At 44.4% G+C, this 25,902-nt stretch overlaps 1 protein-coding gene across 5 annotated transcripts; it reads left to right on the forward strand.

Annotated features, from left to right (window-relative positions):
* The first annotated feature begins 380 nt into the window (after positions 1–380).
* On the forward strand, positions 381–22,936 carry PLPBP (pyridoxal phosphate binding protein). 5 transcript variants are annotated; one of them, XR_012416357.1, is made up of 9 exons: positions 381–768; positions 3,646–3,753; positions 3,831–3,866; positions 4,398–4,473; positions 8,336–8,494; positions 15,663–15,797; positions 18,506–18,648; positions 19,419–19,517; positions 21,144–22,936. XR_012416357.1 is itself a non-coding variant. In XM_005563055.5 (8 exons), the coding sequence occupies exons 1-8, from the start codon at positions 565–567 to the stop codon at positions 21,273–21,275; spliced, it is 933 nt and encodes a 310-aa protein (XP_005563112.3). In that variant the 5' UTR covers positions 381–564; the 3' UTR covers positions 21,276–22,936. The 5 variants fall into 5 exon arrangements, 4 of the variants coding, with proteins under 4 accessions (XP_005563112.3, XP_045254081.2, XP_073854667.1 ...); XM_005563055.5 differs by lacking the exon at positions 8,336–8,494; XM_045398147.3 differs by lacking the exon at positions 8,336–8,494 and having other exon boundaries at positions 655–1,018.
* The last annotated feature ends 2,966 nt before the right edge of the window (positions 22,937–25,902 follow it).

The raw sequence follows: 25,902 nt of genomic DNA on the forward strand, positions 1-25,902 counted from the left end.
TTGGGTTAAATAAAGTATATCATTAAAATTTCTAAACTTATGTGCCTATGAGAAACCTCCAAATTACACAGGTGGATCGCGTTCTATTTCTCTTGGACAGCACTGGTCTGAAGGATGACAAAAATAACGATACGTTTGAATCACGCCGTGTCTTTAGGGAAAAGAAGAAAGAAGAGTTTCCTTTCGTGTCGCTTAGGGGTTCCTCGCAAGCATCATCTGACAGAGAAAAGCCCTGGCTCCCGCCCCAGTGGCTTCTAATCCTGGTGTCCTCGCGCCCAGAAAGCCGGGAACGGGCAAGCCTGGCAAGGCGTTTTGAAAGGGAACAGGACCCCCCGAGTATAGGATGCGTTTTTGCCTCACAAAAGTCCCTTGGAGGTGGGGGGACGGCAGCAGCTGAGGGGCAGGAAAGAGGAGAGCACACGGCGAGCGGCCCTTGGAATCAGGCACGCAAAACCTCGGCCCCCAGGCTCCCATTTCCAGGTTCGGGAGTGACCTCCTCAAGATGGCCGCCGCCTGGGGGCGGGCCGCTACGCTGCATGGGTGTTGATTGGGTGAGACGACTCGATGGTGCGCAATGATTGGTTTACACGGCGCGAGCTGGGCGGAACCGGAAGATGGTGTGTGCCAAGGGCTGCCAGGGGCCTGGGGCTCGGCGTCGTTTCCCGGGGGATGTGGAGAGCTGGCAGCATGTCTGCTGAGCTGGGAGTCGGATGTGCATTGCGGGCGGTGAACGAGCGCGTGCAGCAGGCGGTGGCGCGGCGGCCGTGGGTGAGGAAGGAGGCTGCGTGGGGACGGTGGGCGGCCGCCTTGAGAAGAGGGACACCTGCGTGGGAATGGGTCGTCACGGTGACGCAGAGGGGTCTCCGGGAGAGGCGGGTCCGGTCGGCCGCCTAGGGCCACGGAAAGGCTAGCGAACGGTTTTCCCAGCCTCCTTACCCAGAGTCTCTTAGGTTTTCTGGAGATTGGCTTCGTTGGAGCAGGGGGTACCGCTACCTCGGGAAAATGCCTTATTGTCCAGGTATCGTGGCCACTTGGGCACCGCGTCGTTTCGGGGTCGACAGCCTTGGCGGATGCGAGGGGGGCCAGGCCTGTGCCCACGGACCGTTAGGGGAGACGGGGGTACAAGAGCACCCCGCGGAGGCCAGACACGCCCGAGATCGCGTGTGTGGCAGCGTCTCACCTGCTAAGTGCCCAAGAAATGCCAGTGCCGCCCGGAGGCCGAGGTGAGGGTGGACTGGCCGGACTTCGCTGGCACCAGAGCGGCACTTGTTTTGGGGGCAGGAGGGGGCAGTCCAATCCCAAGCTGGTTAAGGGCAGATTTCGTCTTTTGTTTGTATATATTTTACCTCCTCTTGGACTTTGATTAGACCAAGAATCACAATCTGCCCACCTCAGTGCAAGTTTAAGCTGAATGGTGGTGGAATGAGACTGACCTTTAACAAAGAGTTCACGGGTTTCTCTGATCGAGCATTTATGCTAGCTGAAGACAAGACCTGTATTATAGTCTTTCCTTCACTGTTCCTTAGACCTTACCTTGAAAAGTCAGGTAACTACTCCGGCCCTCAGCTCTGAAAGCTCTGAGCTCTCTTCAGATGTTACTATTCTGTGATTCTCTGTGATTCTCCAAGAAAAATCTAGGGCTTCCCCTAATAAACATCACCCTGGAGGTTCTCTCAGGAGAACTCTCAGGCAGATGGGCTGCCTGTTCGGGTAACTCTCTGGAAAACGTCAATCATCAGCATAATCCCAGTAGTCACGACTTGGACTCAGAAGAGGCTAATTACGCATCCCTGTGGAAGGAAGGAAAAGGAGACATTTTTCTAATTGATCTGACTCCTTCATGTCCTTGAGAACAAACACTGTGATTCTGTGAAAACTTCAGGGGGTGATGGATACAAGAAGACTGAATCGTGCAAGGATAAATGAATCTCTTCTCTTACTGTTTCTATGTGGATTGGGTGGCAGCAAAACGCGTAGAACCCCTACTCTTTGTGTAGTGTTCATGAGAGGATGTCACGTAGATCTAATCCTGAATCCAGAATTTTTTATGTCACAGTGTTAGTTCTGCCACTGGTTCTTTTCTTTTCTTTCTTGTTTTTTTTTTTTTTTGTTGTTGTTGTTGTTGTTTTGTTTTGTTTTGTTTTGTTTTTTGTTTTATTTTGAGACGGAGTCTCACTGTCACCCAGGCTGGAGTGCAGTGGTGCAACCTTAGCTCACTGCAACCTCCGCCTCCCGGGTTCTAGCGATTCTCCTGCCTCAGCTTCCCAGATAGCTCGGATTACAGATGCCCGGCACCACACCTAGCTAAGTTTTTGTATTTTTTTTTTTTTTTTGAGACGGAGTCTTGCTCTGTCACCCAGGCTGGAGTGCAGTGGCCGGATCTCAGCTCACTGCAAGCTCCGCCTCCCGGGTTTACGCCATTCTCCTGCCTCAGCCTCCCGAGTAGCTGGGACTACAGGCGCCCGCCACCTCGCCCGGCTATTTTTTTGTATTTTTTAGTAGAGACGGGGTTTCACCGTGTTAGCCGGGATCGTCTCTCGATCTCCTGACCTCGTGATCCGCCCGTCTCGGCCTCCCAAAGTGCTGGGATTACAGGCTTGAGCCACCGTGCCCGGCCAAGTTTTTGTATTTTAATAGAGATGGGGTTTCACCATTTTGGCCAGACTGGCCTCGAACTCCTAACTTCAGGTGATCCACCCACCTCAGCCTCCCAAAGTACAGGGATTACAGGTGTGTGGCTCACCTGGCTGTGCCACCGGTTCTTAATTCACAGATTGAACAATCAATTACTTAGTTACCTAAGTGGGCCACTTTTAGAGTAAATGGGGCAGTGTTATTATTGTGTAATGATACACCAGGACCAGAATGAGTCCCCAGAACTGCTAATGTTTGGGTTTCAGAAGCCAGAAGTGACCTCTCTTTTACTCAGAGTGCAGCCTTCTATTAATGAAGTGATTCTTAAGCCTCCAACATTAGTATGTCTTAGAGTCATCTGGAGAGATTGTTAAAAAGGAAATTCTCCGCTGGGCGCGGTAGCTCACCGCTGTAATCCCAGCACTTCAGGAGGCCAAGGCAGGCAGATCACCTGAGGTTGGGAGTTCCAGACCAGCCTGACCAACATGGAGCAACCCTGTCTTTACTAAAAATACAAAATTAGTCAGGCGTGGTGTTGCATGCCTGTAATCCCAGCTACTCAGGACGCTGAGGCAGGATAATCGCTTGAACCCTGGAGGCAGAGGTTGCAGTGAGCTGAGATGGCACCATTTTCCTCCAGCCTGGGCAACAAGAGCGAAACTCTGTCTCAAAGAAAAAAAAAAAGGAAATTCTCACCCAGGTGATGCCGATGCAGTTGATCAAAGACCACGCTTATAGGAAATACTGCTTTAACTTGCCCAGCTCTCCTGAGAGAGAAATTTCTTCTGGTATATATTGACATCGCTAACATATTAGATTGAGATGCCATGCCCCTAAAAAACATTTGATCACCACTATTTGATATTGATCTGCCTACAGTGTTGAAAAAATAGATCTTGCCTAATGCCAAATTGAGATCAATGCCCATCTATCCTACAGGATCTGTCCTATGGGATTCATTGGGATACTGTTCCCAAACATTCACTCATATGGCTCTTTCCCTCTTGGCAGGATCTTCCAGCCATCCAGCCCCGGCTAGTGGCAGTCAGCAAAACCAAACCTGCAGACATGGTGATCGAGGCCTATGGACATGGGCAGCGCACTTTCGGCGAGAACTACGTAAGAGCCCTTTCCTGAAGCCCTTTGGAAGCATCATGATTGCCAGGCTTCTGACTTGTTCTGTTTTGACCTTTTAGGTTCAGGAACTGCTAGAAAAAGCATCAAATCCTAAAGTAAGTAGATAGCTGAATTCTTTAATTTATATCTAAATCTTGGCTCGTTAGTTGAAAATTAGACCCATCTTGGTGTTTGAGTTGTATGGCAATTTTAGGATGGCTGACTTTAGATTGGGCCAGGGATAGAAATGTCAACTTTCACCTTGAGCCCCAAGTAATTCTCAGCTAGATTTTTCTCTTTGTTCAGACTATCGTTTTCTCCTTGGTGGCTGTTTGGAAATGGTGGTTTCAGGAGCTTGCTGTAATCTTGGATCTTTTCAAGATTTGGAAGCTTAAATCAGTTCATCCCTGATGGGCGATATCTGAAAGGTGGAGGGAATTGATGGGAACAAGGAAGGAAGACAAAACAGAAGCCTTAGATTTTTCTCTATCCTTTTACCTCATTAGGAGGCCGGGTGAAGATTGTTAGTTTATTACATTTAAGGAACAGAGAGTGAATGTGAAAGGTGACAGGGAGTGCACGAGGCATTTGAGCCTGCAAGGCCTCTGTAAAATCTGAGTTACACATGGTTACCTTTTTCTCCTCAGATTCTGTCTTTGTGTCCTGAGATCAAATGGCACTTCATTGGCCATCTACAGAAACAAAATGTCAATAAACTGATGGGTAAGATAAAACTAAATATGAAGACAAAATTGCTCTGTCATTGTATTGCTTATACTACCCTTTGTGGAAGAGAAAGCAACTTTTAGAATAGCCCCAATTCACCATTTGTTTTTGGAATTTCTTTAGGAAAATCTGAGTTTTTTGGTTTTTGGTTTTTTTTTTTTTTTGAGACAGAGTCTCACTCTGTCGCCCAGGCTGGAGTGCAGTGGCGTGATCTCCAGTCACTGCAGGCTCTGCCTCCCGGGTTGATGCCATTCTCCTGCCTCAGCCTCCCATGTAGCTGGGACTACAGGCGCCCGCCACCGTGCCCGGCTAATTTTTTTTTCTATTTTTCATAGAGACGGGGTTTCACCGTGTTAGCCAGGATGGTCTCGATCTCCTGACCTCGTGATCCGCCCATCTCAGCCTCCCAAAGTGCTGGGGATTACAGGCGTGAGCCACCACGCCCGGCCGAAAATCTGAGTTATTAATAAAAAGAGAAAACATCATGCCAAGAACAGAATGAATTCACAATTGTCTGGGTTATATATACTTGGAAACCTACCCAACGTCATGTTTATTATTATTTGGTGGTCTTTCTGAAAAATTACAAAGAATCGTAGCCCATAAATTTTTTTAACTAGCAAAAGAGACGTTTCTGTTCTTTTTCCTTTAAATAAAAGGCTACAGCAAATAAAATACAATACAGTAAAGTAAATATAGTAAAGTAAAATTAAGAATTATAGTAAAGGCCGGGCGCGGTGGCTCAAGCCTGTAATCCCAGCACTTTGGGAGGCCGAGACGGGCGGATCACGAGGTCAGGAGATCGAGACCATCCTGGCTAACACGGTGAAACCCCGTCTCTACTAAAAATACAAAAAACTAGCCGGGCGAGGTGGCGGGCGCCTGTAGTCCCAGCTACTCGGGAGACTGAGGCAGGAGAATGGCATAAACCTGGGAGGCGGAGCTTGCGGTGAGCTGAGATCCGGCCACTGTACTCCAACCTGGGCGGCAGAGCGAGACTCCGTCTCAAAAAAAAAAAAAAAAAAGAATTATAGTAAAGTATGCCAGGCACAGTGGCTCACGCTTATAATCCCAGCACCTTGGGAGGCCGAGGTGGGCGGATCACCTGAGGTCAGGAGTTCAAGACCAGCCTGGCCAACATGGTGAAACCTCAACTCTATTAAAAATGCAAAAAGTAGCAGGGCGTGGTGGCGCATGCCTGTAGTCCCAGCTACTCAGGAGGCTGAGGCAGGAGAATTGCATGAACCCAAGAGGCAGAGGTTGCAGTGATCTGAGATCACGCCACTGTGCTCCAAACTAGGTGACAGAGCAAGACTCCGTCTCAAAAAAAAAACAAGAATCATAGTAAAATAAAATTAAGAAAGACATGGAGATCTTTAGTAACTGAACTGATTTCCCTGAAGGTATCAAAATTTAAATAACCTGTATTTATTTTGTAACAGTTTTATTGGGGGTAATTGACTTACAATAAATTGCACATATTTAAAGTATAGAATTCAACAAGTTGTGATGTATGTTTGCACCTGTGAAACCATCACGACAAACAGTGAGTATATCTATCACCCCCAAAAGTTCCCTCCTGTCCCTTGGTAATCCCTCTCTTACCCGTCCCACTTCTCTTCCTCAAGAACCACTTACCTGCGTTCTGTCACTGTTAATGTATATTAGTTTACATTTTTTAGAGTTTTATCCAAAGGGAATCGTGAAGTATATAACTCTTTTTGTCTGACTTTTTTCATTCAGTGTAGAGATTCATCATGTTCATACCTTTATCAAAGGTTCATTTCTTTTTATCATTCAGTAGTATTCCATTGTATAAATATATCACAATTTGTTTATCCATTCACCTGTTGATGAACGTTTGGATTGCTTCTCATTTTTGACTGTTGCAAATAAGTTGCCATGAATATTTGTGTACAGGTCTTTGTATGGACATATTTCTCTTTTTCTTGGAATAAATACATAGGAATAGAATGGCTGAGTCACAAGTTAAGTGTTTAACTTTTTATAACTACAATAACAAACATAAAATTTACTGTCTTGAGTTTTTTTTTAATTTTTATTTATTTATTTATTTATTTATTGAGACAGAGTCTCGCTGTGTCACCCAGGCTGGAGTGCAGTGGCGCGATCTCGGCTCACTGCAAGCTCCGCCTCCCGGTTTCACGCCTTTCTTCTGCCTCAGCCTCCCGAGTAGCTGGGACTACAGGTGCCCACCACCACGCCCAGCTAATTTTTTGTATTTTTAGTAGAGACAGCGTTTCACCGTGTTAGCCGGGGTGGTCTCAATCTCCTGACCTTGTGATCCACCCGCCTCAGCCTCCCAAAGTGCTGGGATTACAGGCATGAGCCACCGTGCCCGCCCCGTCTTGATGATTTTAAGCATACAGTTCAGTGGCATTTTGTAGTCACGTTGTTGTGTGACCATCACCACCATCTATCCACAGAATTCTTTTCATCTTGCAAAACTGAAACTGTGTACCCATTATATATGCTTAATTTTTTAAGAAACTACCAAACTTTTCCAAAGTGATTGTGCCATTTTACATTTCTACTCGTAGTGTTCAAGTTCCTCCACATCCTTGTCAACACTTAGTGTGGTCAGTCTTTTAAAATTGTAGCCATTCTATTTTTTTTTTTTTTTTTTTTGAGATGGAGTCTCACTCTGTCGCCCAAGCTATAGTGCAATGGTGCAATCTTGGTTCACTGCAACCTCCGCCTCCCAGGTTCAAGTGATTCTCCTGCCTCAGCCTCCCAAGTAGCTGGGATTACAGGCACACACCACCACACTCGGCTAATTTTTTTTGTATTTTAGTAGAGATGGGGTTTCACCGTGTTGCCCAGGCTGGTGTTGAACTCCTGAGCTCAGACAATCTGCCTGCCTCAGCCTCCCAAAGTGCTGGGATTACAGGTGTGAGCCACTGCATCCGGCCCAATTTTAGCCATTCTAATAGGTATATAGTAGTGTCCTTGCATTTCCCTAATGCCTAGTAATGTTGAACTTTTCATGTTTGCCATCTGTATATCTTCTTTGGTGAAGTATCTATTAAAAGTATTTTACCCATTTTCTAATTGGATTATTTTCTTACTGTTGAGACAAGGGAGTTCTTTACATATTCAATTTACAATTCACACCCGGCTAATTTTTTGTATTTTTAGTACAGATGGGGTTTCACCGTGTTAGCCAGGGTGGTCTCAGTCTCCTGACCTCATGATCCACCCACCTCGGCCTCCCAAGGTGCTGGGATTACAGGCGTGAGCTACCGCACCCGGCCCATCTTTATCAGATATGATATGAGTTCTTTATCAGATAGGTGCTTTGCACATATTTTTCCTCAGTCTATGGCTTGTCTTTTGAAAAGTGAAAGTTTTTAATTGGAATAGCCCAATTTATCAGTTGTTTTTGTTTTTGTTTTTTTTTTTAAAGAATGTGCTTTTGCCATCATGTCTAAGAAATCTTTGCCTATCTTAAAGTCACAAAGATTTTCTCCTATGTTTTCTCCTGGCAGCTTTATAGTCTTAGGTCTTATTAGGGTTCATGATCCATTTTGAGTTAATTTTTGTATATGGTACAACATATGGATCCAAGTTCATTTTTTTGCACATGAATATCCAGTTGTTCCAGAACTGTTTGTTAGAAAGGCTATCCTTTTTCCATAGCATTGCCTTTGCATTTTTGTCAAAAATCAGATATCCTTTGATGTATTTCTGGACTGTCTGTTGATGTTGATCTCCTCTGTTAATGAGTGATCTATTTGTCTACCTTTATACCAGTAGCTTGCTACTTTGATTTACTGGAGCTTTAAAATAATTATCGAAATTAGGTACTGTTAACCTCCAACTTTGTTCTTTTTCAAAGTTATTTTAGCTATTGTGGGTCTTCTACATTTCCATATAAACCAGCTTTTCAATTTCTACAAGAAAAAAAGAAAAGCCTGCTGGATCGTATTGGATCTTAGATCAACTGGGGAACATTTTGACACACTAAAAAAATTGACTCTCTTAACACATTAACAAGGTATACCTTAGTACTTATTTATATCTTTAATTTCTCTCAGTAATATTTTATAGTTTTCATTGCATAGATTTTCCACATCTTTTCTCAGATTTATTCCGAAGTGTGTATATTTTTTATGCTATTGTAAATGTATTTTTCTATTTCAACTTCTGATAGTTGCTAGTACAGGTTATAAGCATCCTAATTTCAAATTTCTGAAAATCAAAATGCTCCAAAGTCTGAAACTTTTAAGCACTGACATGACACTTAAAAGAAATGCTCGGCCGGGCGCGGTGGCTCAAGCCTGTAATCCCAGCACTTTGGGAGGCCGAGACGGGCGGATCACGAGGTCAGGAGTTCGAGACCATCCTGGCTAACACGGTGAAACCCCGTCTCTACTAAAAAATACAAAAAACTAGCCGGGCGAGGTGGCGGACGCCTGTAGTCCCGGCTACTCGGGAGGCTGAGGCAGGAGAATGGCGTAAAAACCCGGGAGGCAGAGCTTGCAGTGAGCTGAGATCCAGCCACTGCACTCCAGCCTGGGCGACACAGCGAGACTCCGTCTCAAAAAAAAAAAAAAAAAAAAAGAAATGCTCATTGGAGCCAAGCATGATGGTTCATGCCTGTAATCCCAGCACTTTGGGAGGCTGAGGCAAGCAGATCTTTTGAGCCCAAGAGTTAGAGACCAGCCTGGGCAACATAGCAAGACCCTGTCTCTACAAATAATACCAAAAAATTAGCTGGGTGTGCTGGCACGCACCTGTGGTCCCAGCTACTTGGAAGGCCAAGGTGGCAGGCTCGCTTGAGCCCAGGAGGTTGAGGCTGCAATGAGCCAAGATCTCACCACTGCACTCCAGCCCTGGGCAACAGAATGATACCTTGTCTCAAAACAAAAACAAAAAAGAAAAGAAAAGTTCATTGGGCCAGATGCAGTTCCTCATGCCTGTAAGCCCAGCACTTTAGGAGGCCAAGGCAGGAGGATCATTGGAGCCCAGGAGTTGAAGACCAGCCTGAGCAACATGTCAAAACCCCATCTCTACAAAAAATAATAAAATTAGTCAGATATGATGGCTCGAACCTGTAGTCCCAAATAGGAGGCTGAGGTGGAAGGATTGTTTGAGCCTGGGAGGTCGAGGCTGCAGTGAGCCATGATTGCACCACTGCACACCAACCTGGATGACAGAGTGAGACCCTGTCTCAAAAAAAAAAAAAAAAGATTTTGGATTTCAGATTTTTCAGATTAGAGATGCTAAACTTGTTAAGTATATGCAAATATTTCAAAGTCTGAAAAAATCCTAAATCTGAAACTGAAACATTTCTGGTCCCAAGCATTTCACATAAGGGATACTCTACCTGTATGTAGAAATATACTTGATTTTTGTATGTTGATCTTGTATCCTGTAACCTTGCTAAAATTACTTATGTTCTAGTTGCTTTTCTGTAGATTCCATTGAATTTTCCACATAAATAATCATGTCATCTATGAGTAAAGACAGTTTACTCATAGAAATCCTAAATCTGAAACTGAAACATTTCTGGTCCCAAGCATTTCACATAAGGGATACTCTACCTGTATGTAGAAATATACTTGATTTTTGTATGTTGATCTTGTATCCTGTAACCTTGCTAAAATTACTTATGTTCTAGTTGCTTTTCTGTAGATTCCATTGAATTTTCCACATAAATAATCATGTCATCTATGAGTAAAGACAGTTTACTTCTTTGTATATTTCCCTATTTACTTCTTTATGAATAGAAGTGCTGAGAGTGGGCACATAAGGAGGAATTTCCCTTCTAATTTTAGTTTGCTGAGAGATTTTGTCAAGAATAGATGTTGAATTTTGTCAGTTGCATTTAATGTATCAAAGTGATCATACGGTTTTTTAGTTTGTTAACATGTTGAATCACATTTATTGATATTCTTTTTTTTTTGAGATGGAGTCTCACTCTGTCACCCAGGCTGGAGTACAGTGGCGTGATCTCGGCTCACTGCAAACTCCACCTCCCGAGTTCAAGCGATTCTCCTGCCTCAGCCTCCCAAGTAGCTAGGATTACAGGCACGTGCCACCACACCTGGCTAATGTTTTACATTTTTAGTAGAGACAGGGTTTCACCATATTGGCCAGGCTGGTCGCGAACTCCTGACCTTGTGATCTGCTGGCCTCAGCCTCCCAAAGTGCTAGGATTACAGGCGTAAGCCACCGTGCCCCAGCCTATTGATTTTCAAATGTTAAACCAACCCTGCATTCCTAGGATAAATCCTACCTGAAGGCTGGGTCTCTGTTATCTTATTACATGTTATATAAACAAAATACTGTGTTATGGGATTTATAACTATGTAAAAGCAAAATGCATGACACCGATAACAGAAAGAAGGGGATAAACAGAAGCACACTAGTGTAAAGTTCTTAAACTGTGTAAAGTAGTATAACACACCTTGAAGGTGGACTGTTGTAAGTTAAACCCCAAAGCAACCAATAAAATAACACAGTAAGGAGTTATAGCTAATAAGTCAACAAAGGAGATATATTGGATTCAAAAAATATGTGAAATGGTATCTCCTTGATTTTCTTTTTTTTTTTTTTTTCTTTTTTTGAGACGGAGTCTCACTCTGTTGCCCAGGCTGGAGGGCAGTGGTGCGATCTTGGCTCTCTGCAACCTCCGCTTCCCAGATTCATGCGAGTCTTCTGCTTCAGCCTCCCAAGTAGCCGGGACTACAGGCATGTACCACCACGCGCAGCTAATGTTTTTGTATTTTTAGTAGAGACAGGGTTTCACCATCTTGGCTAGGCTGGTCTCAAACTCCTGACCTCATGATCCACCAGCCTTGGCCTTCCAAAGTGCTGGTATTACAGGCGTGAGCCACCGCGCCTGGCAGTTTTGATTTTCATTAATAACAAATGACGTTGAGCATCTCTTCATAGGCTTATTGGCCATTTTTATGTCTTCTTTGGAAAAATGTCTAGTCAGTTCTCTGCATGTTTTTTAAATTGAGTTGTCTTTTCATTATTGAGTTGTAAATTCCACCTAGATTAAATAATCTAACTTGAAAATAAAGCTATAAAAATATTAAGATAAAATACAGGAAAATACTTTTATTTTCTTGGGCTTTTCTAAGCAAGACATAAAATCTGGAAACCATAAAAAACAACTAGGCCAGGTGCAGTGGCTCATGCCTGTAAATCTAGCACTTCGGGAGGCCAAGGCAGGCAGATCACTTGAGCCCAAGAGTTTAAGACCAGCCTGGGCAACGTGGCAAAACCCTGTCTCTACTAAAAATATAAAAAATTAGCTGGGCATGGTGGTGTGTGCCTGTAGTCCCAGCTACCTGGGAGGCTGAGGTAGGAGGATCACCTGAGCCGAGAGGTTAAGGCCTGCAGTGAGCTGTGATTGTGCCACTGCACTCCAGCCTGGGTGACAGAGGAGACCCTATCTAATAATAATAATTATAAAAAATTCAAAAGGAAGAACTAGCAGATTTGATCACACAAAAAGTAAAGCTTTCTGCATGTCAAAGCAAAAGGGAGGCACAGAGTGGGAGAAAAATAATATTTTTGAAGAGGGAAGAGGTTAATATCCAGAATACATAAAGAGCTACAAATCTTTTTGTTTAATCTATAGGAAAAAAAAATAGGCAAAAATTGAGGCAGTTTACAAGGGGTAAAAATACAAAAGGCCAGTAATCGAATGAAAAATATTCATCCTCAAACAGAGAAATACAAAATCACTAAAGACTGCTAAGATCCAGTGATTTGAGGGAGTAAGTAAATGAGTACTCCTTCATCTTACCAGGAGATTCTAAAACTGTAGAGTCTTGGAAAAACCTAAAGATTCCACCAAAAAACTATTATAACTGAACAGTAACATTACAGGATACAAAATAAATATACAAAAATCAGTAGCATTTCTGTATGCCAACAGTGAATGATCTGGAAAAGAAATCAAGAAAGTAGCCGGGCACAGTGCCTCACGCCTGTAATCCCAGCACTTTGGGAGGCCGAGGCGGGCGGATCACGAGGTCAGGAGATCGAGACCATCCTGGCTAACACTGTGAAATCCCGTCTCTACTAAAAATACAAAAAATTAGCCGGGCATGGTGGCAAGCGCCTGTAGTCCCAGCTATTCGGGAGACTGAGGCAGGAGAATGGCGTGAACCTGGGAAGTGGAGCTTGCAGTGAGCCGAGATCGCGCCACTGCACTCCAGCCCGGGCGACAGAGCGAGACTCCATCTCAAAAAAAAAAAAAAAGGTTAAAAAAAAAAAAAGAAATCAAGAAAGTAATCCCATTTACAGTGGCTACAAATGAAATACCTAAGAATAAACTTAACCAAAGAAGTGAAAGATTTCTACAATGAAAACTATAAAACATTGATGCAAGAATTTGAAGAGGACATGAAAAAATGGAAAGATATTCCAGGTTTATGAATTGGAAAAAATCACTATTCTCAAAATGACCTCATTACCCAAAGCAGTCTGCAGATTCAGTGCAGTTCCTATCAGAATACCAGTGACATTCTTCACAGAAATAGAAAATCATAATCCTGAAATTTATATGGAACCATAAAAGACCCATAATAGCCAAAGCCATCCTGAGCAAAAAGAACAGAACTGGAGGAATCACATTACCTGACTTCAAATTATACTGCAGAGCTATAGTAACCAAAACAGTATGATACTGGCATAAAAACAGACACATAGACCAGTGAAACAGAATAGAGAACCCAAAAATAAATTTGTACATCTACAGAGAACTTATTTTTAACACAGGTGCCAAGAACATACATTGGGGAAAGGACAATCTCTTCAATAAATGCTGCTGGGAAAACTGGATATCCATATGAAGAAGAATAAAACTAGACTCCTGTCTTTCACCATGTACAAAAATCAAATCAAAATGGATTAAAGACTTAAATCTAAATCTAAGACCTGAAACTACTAAAAGAAAACATTGGGGAAACTCTCCAAGACATTAGTCTGGACAAATTTGTTTTGTTTTGTTTTGTTTTTTGAGACAGGCTCTCACTCTGCACCCAGGCTAGAATGCAGTGGCATGATCTCGGCTCACTGCAACCTGCACCTCCTGGGTTCAAGCAATTCTCCTGCCTCAGCTTCCCAAGTAGCTAGGATTACAGCTGCGCCCCACCATGCTGACTAATTTTTGTGTTTTTAGTAGAGATGGGGTTTCACTATGTTGGCCAGGCTGGTCTTGAACTCCTGACATCAGGTGATCCACCCGCCTAAGCCTCCCAAGGTGCTGGGATCACAGGTGTGAGCCACTGCACCCGACCATGTTGGAAATAAGTAAAGGTGATGGGAGGAGGGAGGGGAAGAGGGAGGGGGCAAGGAGCCAGCAGGCATAGAAGGGGCAGGAAAGCCTAACAGAACTGTTGTTTTAGTGCTATTTTCCTTTCTGGATGATCCATTTTACTCGTTCAACCTCACGGCTCAATTCATTTCCATAAAGGCTTCTTGAGGCCAGATGCAGTGACTCACACCAGTAATCCCAACACTTTAGGAGGCCAAGGTGGGAGGATCACTTGAAGCCAAATATATACGTATATTTTCTTTCTTTCTTTTTTAGTCTTTCTAGTCTTGCTTTGTCACCCAGGCTGGAGCGCAGTGGCATGATCCCGGCTTACTGCAACCTCTGCCTCTCAGGTTCAAGGAATTCTGCCTCAGCCTCGAGTAGCTGGGATTACAGGCATGTGCCACCATGCCTGGCTAATTTTTTTTTTGTATTTTTAATAGAGACAGGGTTTCACCATGTTGGCCAAACAGATCTCAAACTCCTGGCCTCAAGTGATTCGACCGCCTCGGCCTCCCTGAGTGCTGGGATTACAGGCGTGAGCCACAATGCCCAGCCACATTGGCTAATTTTTGTATTTTTTGGTAGAGACAGGGCTTCACTGTGTCAGGCTGATCTCGAACTCCTGGCCTCAAGTGATTTGCCCTCCTCAGCCTCCCAAAGCATGGGGATTACAGGTATGAACCATCACGCCCGACCTTGACAAAGATGTATTGAGTAAATACTCCAAAAGCACAGGCAACCAGCACAAAAATGGACAAATGGGATCACATCGAGTTAAAAAGCTCGTGCAGGCTGGGTGCAGTGGCTCACGCCTGCAATCCCAGCACTTTGGGAGGCCAAGGCCAGCAGATCACGAGGTCAGGAGTTCAAGAACAGCCTGGCCAACATGGCAAAACCCCATCTCTACTAAAAATACAAAAATTAGCCAGGTGTAGTGGTGGGCACCTGTAATCTCAGCTACTTGGGAGGCTGAGGCAGAAGAATCATTTGAACCCGGGAGGCAGAGGTTGCAGTGAGCCAAGATTGTGCTACTGCACTCTAGCCTGGGCAACACAGCAAGACTCTGTCTCAAAAAAAAAAAAAGAAAGAAAGAAAAAAAGCTCTTGCAGAGCAAAGGAAACAACAAAGTGAAGAGACAACTCAGAATGGGAGAAAATATTTGCAAACTACCCATCTGAAATACCTGTACGTAGCACCAACTTCTATATCCAAGCTTTGTTTTTGTAATAAAAAATAAGAAACAATCTAACGTCCATTAACAAGAGGAATAGTTATGTAAACTGTGGTAATCTGTCCTGTGGATTGCTGCAGTTTTTTAGTAGAGATGGGGTTTCACCATGTTGGCCAGACTGGTCTCAAACTCCTGACCTCAGGTGATCCACCCGCCTGGGATTACAAGTGTGAGCCACTGCACCCGGCCAGTGTTGGGGTCATTGTGATGTCTTTGTTGGATAAGAATACCCTCATCCCAGAAAGTTGAAGAATGTGGTGATATGCTGGGGACGCATCTTGGCTTCCACTGGTTATCCTTTCTTCACTGTCATCCTGACCTGTTTTTCTCAGTTTGAACTGAGACATAGATCAAGCCTTTTACTAGGAATCTGTCTGTTACCAGCTTCTTGAAGCATATGGATATGTATGCTGCCCGATCATGTATGTCAGTGTTTCCCTTATTTACCTTTGCTGATTAGCCAGGGATGGTCTGACATTTGAATTTGTATCTAGTAAAACTGTCACATTTGTCTTCTTAGAGGAACTGAGATTTCACTGTGTTTTTCTTTGCCTGGCATATTTCTTCCTCTAACAAGTCAGAGATTTGTTGCATGTTACTTGCTGCAATAGAGCAAATAAGGAATACTACCTTGCCTCTGTCTCATTACAGCTGTCCCCAATCTCTTCATGCTGGAAACAGTGGATTCTGTGAAGTTGGCAGACAAAGTGAACAGTTCCTGGCAGAAAAAAGGTTCTCCTGAAAGGTTAAAGGTTATGGTCCAGATTAACACCAGCGGAGAAGAGAGTAAGTGACCAGACCTGAATTGTAGATTTTTCTTCCCTTAGGATGGTTGAAGCTCAGGGAGAATGGGTGGCCCCAAGTGTCTGATGGATAAGGTTATGGAAACAAATCACAGGATCACAGGCCTCTAAGTAGGCTGTTTTATGTGTGATCTAGGTAGCATAATGACATGCAAACCAGTCTGTATATCATTCTTTACTACATCATGGTTCATTATATCTTAATTTTAGAGGAAGAAGAATGGATGGGGAGTCAAGAAGGAGATTGTGACTTTGTTTTGCATTTTGTTTTTTTCTGATTTTTTTTTGAGATGGGGTCTCGCTCTGTCGCCCAGGCTGGAGTGCAATGGCGTGATCTCAGCTTACTGCAACCTCTGCCTCCCAGGTTGAAGCAATTCTCCCACCTCAGCTTCCCAAGTAGCTAGGACTACAGGCATGCGCCACCACACCTGGCTAATGTTTGTATTTGTAGTAGAGACAGGGTTTCACCACATTGGCCAGACTGCTCTTGAACTCATGACTAGGCTTTTTTTTTTTTTTTTTTTTTTTTTGAGATGGAGCCTCGCTCTGTCGCTCAGGCTGGAGTGCAGTGGCGCGATCTCAGCTCACTGCAACCTCCACCTCCTGGGTTCAAGCAGTTCTCCTGCCTCAGCCTCCCGAGTAGCTGGGATTACAGGCACACGCTACCACACCCAGCTAATATTTGTATTTTTAGTAGAGATGGAGTTTCGCCATATTGGCCAGGCTGGTCTTGAAGTCCTGACCTCAGGTGATCCACCCACCTCAGCCTCCCAAAGTACTGAAGTTAAAGACATGAGCCACTGCACCTGGCCTGGGATTGTGACTTTCATCTGAAAATCCCCAAAGGTCACCATCACTCCTGCAAGGAGTATTTTAAATTTTTAAGACCTAAGAGTATATAAATACTCTTAGATCTTAAAAAAATTACTTAATGTTGCATTAAGAAAGAATGGAAGATAATGACCATGAGTGGGCCGGGTGCGGTGGCTAACACCTGTAATCCCAGCACTCGAGAAGGATGAGGCAGGTGGATCACCTAAGGTCAGAAATTCGAGACCAGCCTAGCCAACACGGTGAAACTTCATCTCTACTATACATACGAAAATTAGCCAGGCATGGTGGTGTGTGCCCATAGTCCCAGCTGCTCGGGATGCTGAGGGCAGGAGGATCCCTTGAACCCCGGAGGTGAAGATTGCAGTGATCCGAGATCACGCCACTGCACTCCAGCCTGGGTGACAGAATGAGACTCCATCTCAAAAAAAAAAAAATTACTGTGAGCACCAGTCAATGAATATCTTTATGGGGCTTGGATTAACAATGTAACATAGTGTGAATAGAAGCATGGACTTTGAAATCAGACAGACCTTGGGTTTGAGCTACACTGCTTTCCAGTATTGTAACCTTGAATAAGTTACCCAATCTCTCTGTACCTCAGTTTCCTTTTCTGGCAGTGATATCATAATGCTTACTTCAGAGGGTGTGGTTAGGATTGAATGTGATAATCCAGGCAACACTGTTAGCCCAGAACCCTACACATGTTGTTAGCTATTCGTTAAGAATAAATGTATACAGATCAAGTATTCAATTGCAACCATCAAAGCACCAGTATTCACCAAATCTTAGTATGCAGGAACACAGTGGAGGCATCTGTTTTCTAGATAATGTACTAGAGTCAGACTGCCTGGGTTTAAATCCCAATTATCAATAGAAATCCGAAATCAACTATAGATCAGGTATTTATTGTATCATTTCTTGATAATTAGCTATAATATGCCCTAGTTAAAGACTGAAGTAAATGTTACTGGCATCTTCACCTAATAAATGGGAGCAAGACAATATCAATAGCCCCCCTTTTTTTTTTTTTTTTCAAGACAGAGTCTCGCTCTGTCAGCCAGGCTGGAGTACAGTGGTGCAATCTCGGCTCACTGCAAGCTCCGCCTCCCGGGTTCACACCATTCTCCTGCCTCAGCCTCCTGAGTAGCTGGGACTACATGCACCCACCACCACACCTGGCTAATTTTTTTTTTTTTTTTTTTTTTTTTTTAGTAGAAACGGGATTTCACCACGTTAGCCAGGATGGTCTTGATCTCCTGACCTTGTGATCTGCCCGCCTTGGCCTCCCAAAGTGCTAGGATTACAGGCGTGAGCCACCGTGCCCGGCCTCAATTGCTCTTATAATTGTGTAACAAATAATTGCTTGCTGCAGATATCTCCTCCAGTTGTTAATTAGAAAGTTCAGTTAAACTTTGCAAATATATAGCCAAAAATGTTTAACATGTACTTTATTTTAAATTTTTTGCAACTCCATTAAATTAATAAAACTATAAAAATTCTTGATTTAGAAAAGTAATTCTCAGGTTCAAATGGCATTTTGGCAATGCAAATCTTCCTGGTATCCCAAAAAAGCAAGGTTTTTTCTTTTCCATGTCTCCTAGCTGTTTTCAGCTGAAATCCTGAGATGGAGGAAAGATAATCCAACTGATAGCTCTTCTTGAGACATCTGGAACCTGACCAGAAGCAGAGCAGCATAGAAAACCCCAAGTATAAAGTTACTCTTTAGGACTTGAGGCTCTTTCAAGAGATTCTCTTGTTGGGGGTCACCTCTTCTGTCATAAAGAAGGGAGGAAAATGGAGCCTTCCTCTGGCCATTTACCCTTGCAGTATACCTGTTTTCCGTTTCTTTTCGTGAAGGTAAACATGGCCTCCCACCTTCAGAGACCATAGCCGTCGTGGAGCACATAAATGCCAAGTGTCCTAGCCTGGAGTTTGTGGGACTGATGACCATAGGAAGCTTTGGGCATGATCTTAGTCAAGGACCAAATCCAGACTTCCAGGTACTGGGGGGTCGGGGAGATTGCTCATGTGCTGAAGAAGCAGGGGCTGGAGTGCTTTTGCAGGGCTGGCTGCAGTGGGGACTGCAGAGAAATCCCAAACACTGCCTGTCGAGTGTTCTAGCCCTCTTCAGAACTCTTCTCAGAAGGAAAAGGGAAGAACAGGTTCCCAAAGCCCTGCAAACCTTTCTCAACTCAACTTGAACTTGGCTAAAACATAGTCTTTAGAGAATATGAGCTTTCTTCCTCTCCAGTGACTAATAGTTTTCTCAAAAGTGGGATAGTTTGCAAAAATCCCTTTCAGTAACTTCTGACAATTTTGACAGGCCTTGAAATCATAAGGAATACATAACCGGCCGGGCGCGGTGGCTCACGCCTGTAATCCCAGCACTTTGTGAGGCCAAGGCGGGTGGATCATGAGGTCAGGAGATTGAGGTCATCCTGGCCAACACGGTGAAACCCCATCTCTACTGCAAAAAAAAAAAAAATACAAAAAATTAGCCAGGCGTGCTGGCAGGCGCCTGTAGTCCCAGCTACTCGGGAGGCTGAGGCAGGAGAATGGCATGAACCCGGAATGCAGAGCTTGCAGTGAGCCGAGATCACGCCACTGTACTCCAGCCTGGGAGACAGAGCAAGACTCTGTCTCAAAAAATAAAAATAAATAAAAAATAAAAAAGGAATACATAACCATTGTCAGAGAAGTTCAGATTCAGCCACTTTTGGGCATCATTAGAGAAGGCAGGAGTAAAATAGGTGTCGTCTCTTTCTGTCAGCTGTTACTGTCCCTCCGGGAGGAGCTGTGTAAAAAGCTGAACATCCCTGCTGACCAGGTTGAGCTAAGCATGGGCATGTCCGTGGATTTCCAGCACGCGGTAAGTGTTCAGCCAGTGCCCTGTCTGCCTCGAGGGGTGGGAGTAGGGTGTCTGAGAGGCTGACACAGGAGCAGATCTTTGCTATAGAAGCCTCAGAAATGCCTTGGGATGGTAATAGGGTACCCAGTCTCAGGGTCTCAGCTATTCCAGCATCTCCCATTCCCCATGCCCTTTCTTTTTTGAAAAGAGGTAGGCGCACGCCTGTAATCCATGCACTGTGGGAGGCCGAGCCGGGTGGATCACAAGGTCAGGAGTTCGAGACCAGCCTGACTAACATGGTGAAACCCCCCCCCTCTACTAAAACTACAAAAATTAGCTGGACATGGTGACGCACACCTGTAATCCAAGCTACTCGGGAGGCTGAGGCAGGAGGATTGCTTGAACCCGGGAGGTGGAGATTGCAGTGAGCCAAGGTCGCACCACTGCACTCCAGCCTGGCTGACAGAGCGAGACTCCGTCTCAAAAAAAATAAAAAATAAAATAAAAGTAAAAGAAATGTATAGAAATTATAGCCTGACATCTGAACTTTTAAAACAAAATATAATTCCATAAGTATAATCTAAAGGAAATAAGAAATTAATTATAAATATAATTCCATAAATTATAAACATAATTCCATAATTGTAGTCTAAAGGAAAATAAGAAATTAAGCTATAATTTTTGGAAAGGCATATCATTACATAAGTGCATGGGCCTGGCTGTATCACAGCAAATCACAATGAAGCAGCCTGAGGCTTCATCTTTATTTTTTTTTTTTTTGGAAACTGAGTCTTGCTCTATTGTCCAGGCTGGAGTGTAGTGGCGCAATCTCAGCTCACTGCAACTTCCACCTCCCAGGTTCAAGCGATTCTCCTGCCTCAGCCTCTGAAGTAGCTGGGATTGCAGGCGCCTGCCACCATGCCCGGCTAATTTTTGTATTTTTAGTTGAGATGGGGTTTCACCATGCTGGCCAGGCTGTTCTTGAACTCCTGACCTCAGGTAACCCACCCACCTCAGCCTCCCAAAGTGATGGGATTATAGGCATGAGCCACCACACCCATCCGAGGCTTACTCTTACGTGTAGATTCACCAACAATCTTATGTGTACATCAACAGCTGTAAATATCAACTGATACAAGTGTGCTAGATTGGCAATGCAAATACATGATTTTCTGAAATAGCAAATAACTTGATAAAGTTTCAAAAATCAAAATATAAATTTGCATTCCTGGAAAATTGTATTTCTTAAAACAGTGCAAAAATACATTGCATTGGTAAGTAAAATGGAATTTGATCAGATAATTATAAGGATTTTTTTTCATCTACTGACCGTGGCACATTGGAAAGGTGGGTGTGCTGTGCTGTGCGGCTGCATCCCACACTGGACGTCTAATGTCCTTGACCTGCACCTAGCTGAGTGCCAGCCACACTCCCCAACCACTGGAAATCTAGAGAAACCCAACTTGTTTCCTGTATACGCCCTCAGAGGTCAAATCTCTGAGGAGAACCATCACCCCGAAGCCATCTTTGGCTGTTATTATTCTTCATAGACGGCTCTTGAGAGCCAGAATGGGGGCACAGCTTCAGCACTGGCTCCATTTTATTATTTTAAACCTGATCCTCGATACCTTCTCTTCTTTCCTACAGATTGAAGTAGGATCTACAAATGTCCGAATAGGAAGCATCATTTTTGGAGAGCGGGATTACTCAAAGAAACCCACCCCGGACAAGTGCGCAGCAGATGTGAAGGCGCCGCTGGAGGTGGCACAGGAGCACTGAGCCAGGGAATACTGAGAGTACTAACTATGCACTAACCTAGATTTTCATTTCGATATTCCCTGTGTCCCAGCACAGTTCTGCTCTCCTGTGACCTGTGGAGAGCACTAATGATCACGTGTGTTGATGGAAACCATCTGTGCTTAGTCTCTAACATAGGAAGCTTGCTTCAAGCAGTGACTTTGGATTGAGTTTGAGAAATTCAAACATTTCTGCAGAACAGATACCAAATCAATAGCTAGGAATCGTGTCCAATATTGAATTCTGCCCAGGAGCATGAACTGATCCATGAATGCCTTTTCCAGGTTAAAATTTGGTCACTGATGCCTCTAATCGTGGAATTCAGAGGGATTCCCCTTTTTCATCTCATTTTAATAGGAAATTCCTTATGGTTAACTACTCCCTACAAACTCCTACTACATTGTATAGATTGCTGCTCTGGAATAAGGTGATTTCTGCCCCCAGATTCTTCCCTAGCCGATAGATATGTGAAGATACTCCCAACTGTGGAATGGCAGTACAGGTAACTTCAGGAAATGGCTCGGGTTAATTCTCAAAACACAAATTGTTGCTGGCCAGGCACGGTGACTCATGCCTGTAATCTCAGCAATTTGGGAGGCAGAGGTGGAAGGATCGCCTGAGCCTAGGAGTTCAAGACCAGCCTCAGCAACATCAGGAGACCCCATCTCTACAAAAAATTTAAAAATTAACTGGGCATGGTGGCTGAGGTGGAAGAATCACTTGAGCCCAGGAGTTTGAGGCTGCAGTGAGGTATGATTGCACCACTGTACTCCTGCCTAAAAAAATAAAACATAAATAAAATGTCCCAATAGTCCATCAAGGCTTTGATCACTTGGGGAGTTCTTCGTAGATGCTGTCACATTTCTTAAAGCAACCTTTTAATATACAGATAATACCCCCCCACACACCTTTTTTAGAGACAGCCTGTCTCTTAAAAAAAAAATTAATTTGGTAGTGAGAGCTTGTGTCACTGCCAGTCTGTGGTATCCCTGAAATTAAGGGATAACATAAGCAGGAATTGGGCCTTTCTGACATCGTCCTTAAGAGACAGGACTTTTTGAGTTTTTCCTCTGGGACCTACAGTGATGAGCGTTTAATGATTATCTCCTCCACTATAATCTCTTTAGGATGATTTTTTTAATCAAAAACCAGGGAATATCATTACTCCTAAGAAACGAAAGATTCCTTCAAAGCCTGTTCAGGCACATGGTTTCAACAAAGCCTGACTTTGACGTTCCTTGTCCTGAGGAGCACTTTCCAGGCACAGTTACAGCTTCCCCGCTGTATTTACAAGCCAAAATTGTGCAACTCTTCTGGATCATTTAATAAAGTAACAAGATCTTTAAAAAACCCAAAAACACCATTCTCCAATAGTCATGACAGATGGCTTCAGTATGGCTTGTTTTTTATTTTCCAGATGGCTTTTTCTCTTATTTTTTCAAGCCCCAGTCTGATTTTACAAGTAACTTTCAAACATGATGCTGCTGCCGAATGTACTTTTGTAAACTTAAAGATTATGATTCCTGTATTATTTCAGTGAGAGCTACAGTGTGATATTTCAGAGTCTATTAAATAAAAAATGTGAGTTTGAATTATACCATCTGTGCCAATTACAAAGCAATTAAAAGATTTATTTTTTATGATCTGGTGTAGTGAGTGAATGTAACAGGAGGGGTCATTGGAACCCACAGGAAGCAGCTGTGCTGGTGCCTTGGCATCGTGCCAGCTGGGCTTTGGAGGAGGGCTTCCCCACGGTTACAGACGCAGCCAATGCTACACCGTGGGTGAGAGGGATTCTGAACTTCTAAGGGCAAGAAAAAAGACATTTCAGGAATTACAGAAATAGACGTTACCCCTTGCTTCAAGAGACTTTTGAATTGCCTCTAGATGGCGACATTGGCTAACCGGAGGGACAAGCACTGGCTCTCCACTGTCAGCAATTTACCCTGAGAGGGACTCCTGGTTTACTCAGTCTCGTAGAGGCCAGAGAGGACATGACTCAAGTGATAGGGTGACTTGCAGAGCCTCAGGGGTTCAATACCAGCCAGCCTGGGCAAAATGGTGAAATCCTGTCTGTACCAAAAATACCCTCCCCCAAAATTAGCTGGGCATGGTGGCGCATGCCTGTGGTCCCAGCTACTCCAGGGGCCGAGGTGGGAGGATCAGTTGAGCCTGGGAGGCAGAAGTCACAGTAAGCTGAGATCGCACCACTGCACTCCAGCCTGGGCGACAAGGTGAGACCCCATCTCAAAAAAAAAAAAAAAAAAAACCAAAACAGCGAATAAGGAGGAAAGCCAGGGAAGGCTCAATCAGCTCTAGATAAGGGAAGGACACCAAAGTGTGTCCAGAGTGACCCCAGCAGGATGGGATCTTTTGCAGAGAGAAAATTGAGGCAGGTTGTGAGTTTGTCTTTCGTTAACACATGATGGGTGGGAGGTTGGGTTTCTTCCAGATTTTCATGACAGCCAGTTCCTGGAGTTTGGACGGCTTGCTCTCCTGGAATGGACCCACCTGTGCAGCCTTGCAGTCTCTGAGGGCGCCGGGCCCTTGTCTGCCCTGAAGCCAGCCTCAGAAGGCTTGAGATGCCACAAAACCTCCCAACAGTCCATCAAGGCTTTGATCTCTTGGGGAGCTCCTCACAGAATCTGTCACAGTTCTCAAAGCAACCTCTTAATACTCAAATGGTACCCCCCTCCCTTTTGTTTAACATTGATGGCATATGTAGCACTATTCTCTATATTCTCTCATTTCACCATCACAACAGCTGGTACACTTGTGTAGGCTGATAGGCAATGTCCCTTTGTGGATGGGGAACTGGGGCCCAGAGAAGGTTCTGTGTTCTCCTGGTCTGAGGTCAGAGTGAGTTGGTGGCCGGACAAGAAATAAACTCAGGACTTGACTTTCTGGCCCAGAACATGGTCACTACTCCACACTGGTATCTTCTATCTCTACCTTTAATAATTGATAAGTGGCATATTCTTAGATGTGCAGCTTTCATTTAAATGAGCCTTATTACCATAAAATAAGTGTGTGTTTCTATTCCATTGGAACAGTTGAGAATTGATGCATCTTAATGCAGAACAAACTTTGAAACCACAGCCAGTGGGGGTGAGAAGGAAGGAGATCATTAAACCCAGCCATGAGTGGGATTGGCCTCCCCTCTCATCATCCCATCTCCCTCCCAAGCTCATTCCTCATGATTCAAGCTAATCTCACAGGCTGCAGGGCTCAGAGTGTGCAACCCTGTGCCTGCCCCCTGAAGCTGGACCAGCAGTGAATTCTGTTCCTTAAGGCTGGACACACAGGAATGAGGTCAGACAGGACATTCTTAAAATCCAGGACATCTTCATCCTTCAGAAAACAAGTGGCCCTGTGCATTCCACCAAAGCTTTGAAGGAGGAAGGACTCGCTTACCAATTCCTGAAGGGCTGCAGTAGGAGTGGAATGTCTTCAGTGGTGCAAGGGGAAAGGATTTTTCTGGGAACTGTGACTGTCTTTACCATGAAATCAGTTGAATGCTATTACATCAGCCTCATGACTAAGGACAAAAGAATCCAGACCGTCTACCAAAATGTTTTACTAATCTGTCCTCCCTCCCCTTACGGAACATATAGGTAAAGAAAAGGGCTTCCTTTTCCACCCAGTTTGCACCAACATGTGTAAACTATGGCTCTGTGTGGTTGAGCAGCTACTTACAAGGTAAGGGTCCTTAAACTTAAGTTCCTCTTCTATAATCACATTGAAGCCTCAAGGGACCGCAGAGCTAACACATTTTTTTTCCTCTAAAGTCCAGCACAGATCAGCTGAAACGGCACACGGTGGGGACAGCAGGAGGGGCTTTTGGCACTTTTCTTGTATTTAAAATAAATTTTACAAGCCCACACTCCTGAGCCTTGAGATCACAGGGAGCAGAGGCCACTCTGAGTGCCGGGGTGCCTTCTCGAATGGTCCCATCTGCACCAGCTGCCTGGAGACACCGCCTGCTAGCTCTGTGCTATCCACGGCTAGCGTCTCCAGCACCCGCCCTCCCAGCAGCCCTGCCGCTCTCCAGCCTCAGAGCTAAGCCTGACCCGGCTGCCAATCTCCAAAATAAAATCAATGTGTGACCTTATTCACCAGATGTACCGAAGAAACAAGCCCAAATGAAGGCCAACTTTGAAGCCAAAAAGGGAAGATGAGAAGTGGGGGAGAGAGAGAAAGAGGAGGGGAAAGAAACTTGGCTAGACATGAAAGCTGTCTTGTCTGTCTGTTCCCTATTAGGCGCAATTCTCTCGCAATCTGCAGCCTCCACATAATTCTCTTGACCAGAAACTCTCTGGAGAGATAGTGTCAGAGGAAAAACAAACAGAATAGCATCTTCTGACAGCAAAGTCACTTAAAAACCTATTTGGGAGGGAAGAAGAGAGATGTCAGCACCTCAGGGGAGGGCACTCCTTCGCAGCAGGCCACATGTGGAGTTACATTTGCCCTGGGATTGGACAAGGACAGGCAGGGGCCCAGGAGAGGGTTGATGTGCGAGGGCAAGGCAGTCCCAGGAAGCAAAAGCCCAAGGCCTCTGCCCTCCCAGAGCCTCTGATGCCCAAGATCTACCTCTCTGTGGACACCACAC

The sequence above is a fragment of the Macaca fascicularis genome, chromosome 8 (genome assembly GCF_037993035.2).
Source record: "Macaca fascicularis isolate 582-1 chromosome 8, T2T-MFA8v1.1".
Taxonomy (NCBI): Eukaryota; Metazoa; Chordata; class Mammalia; order Primates; family Cercopithecidae; genus Macaca; species Macaca fascicularis.

Bases quoted from the DNA above. Each gene is read 5' to 3' on its own strand.
- PLPBP (XM_005563055.5), top strand. From the start codon at position 565: ATGGTGCGCAATGATTGGTTTACACGGCGCGAGCTGGGCGGAACCGGA. The intron at 769-3,645 runs GTGAGGAAGGAG...CCCTCTTGGCAG, and splicing joins CGGTGGCGCGGCGGCCGTGG to GATCTTCCAGCCATCCAGCC. The intron at 15,798-18,505 runs GTAAGTGACCAG...CTTTTCGTGAAG, and splicing joins TAACACCAGCGGAGAAGAGA to GTAAACATGGCCTCCCACCT.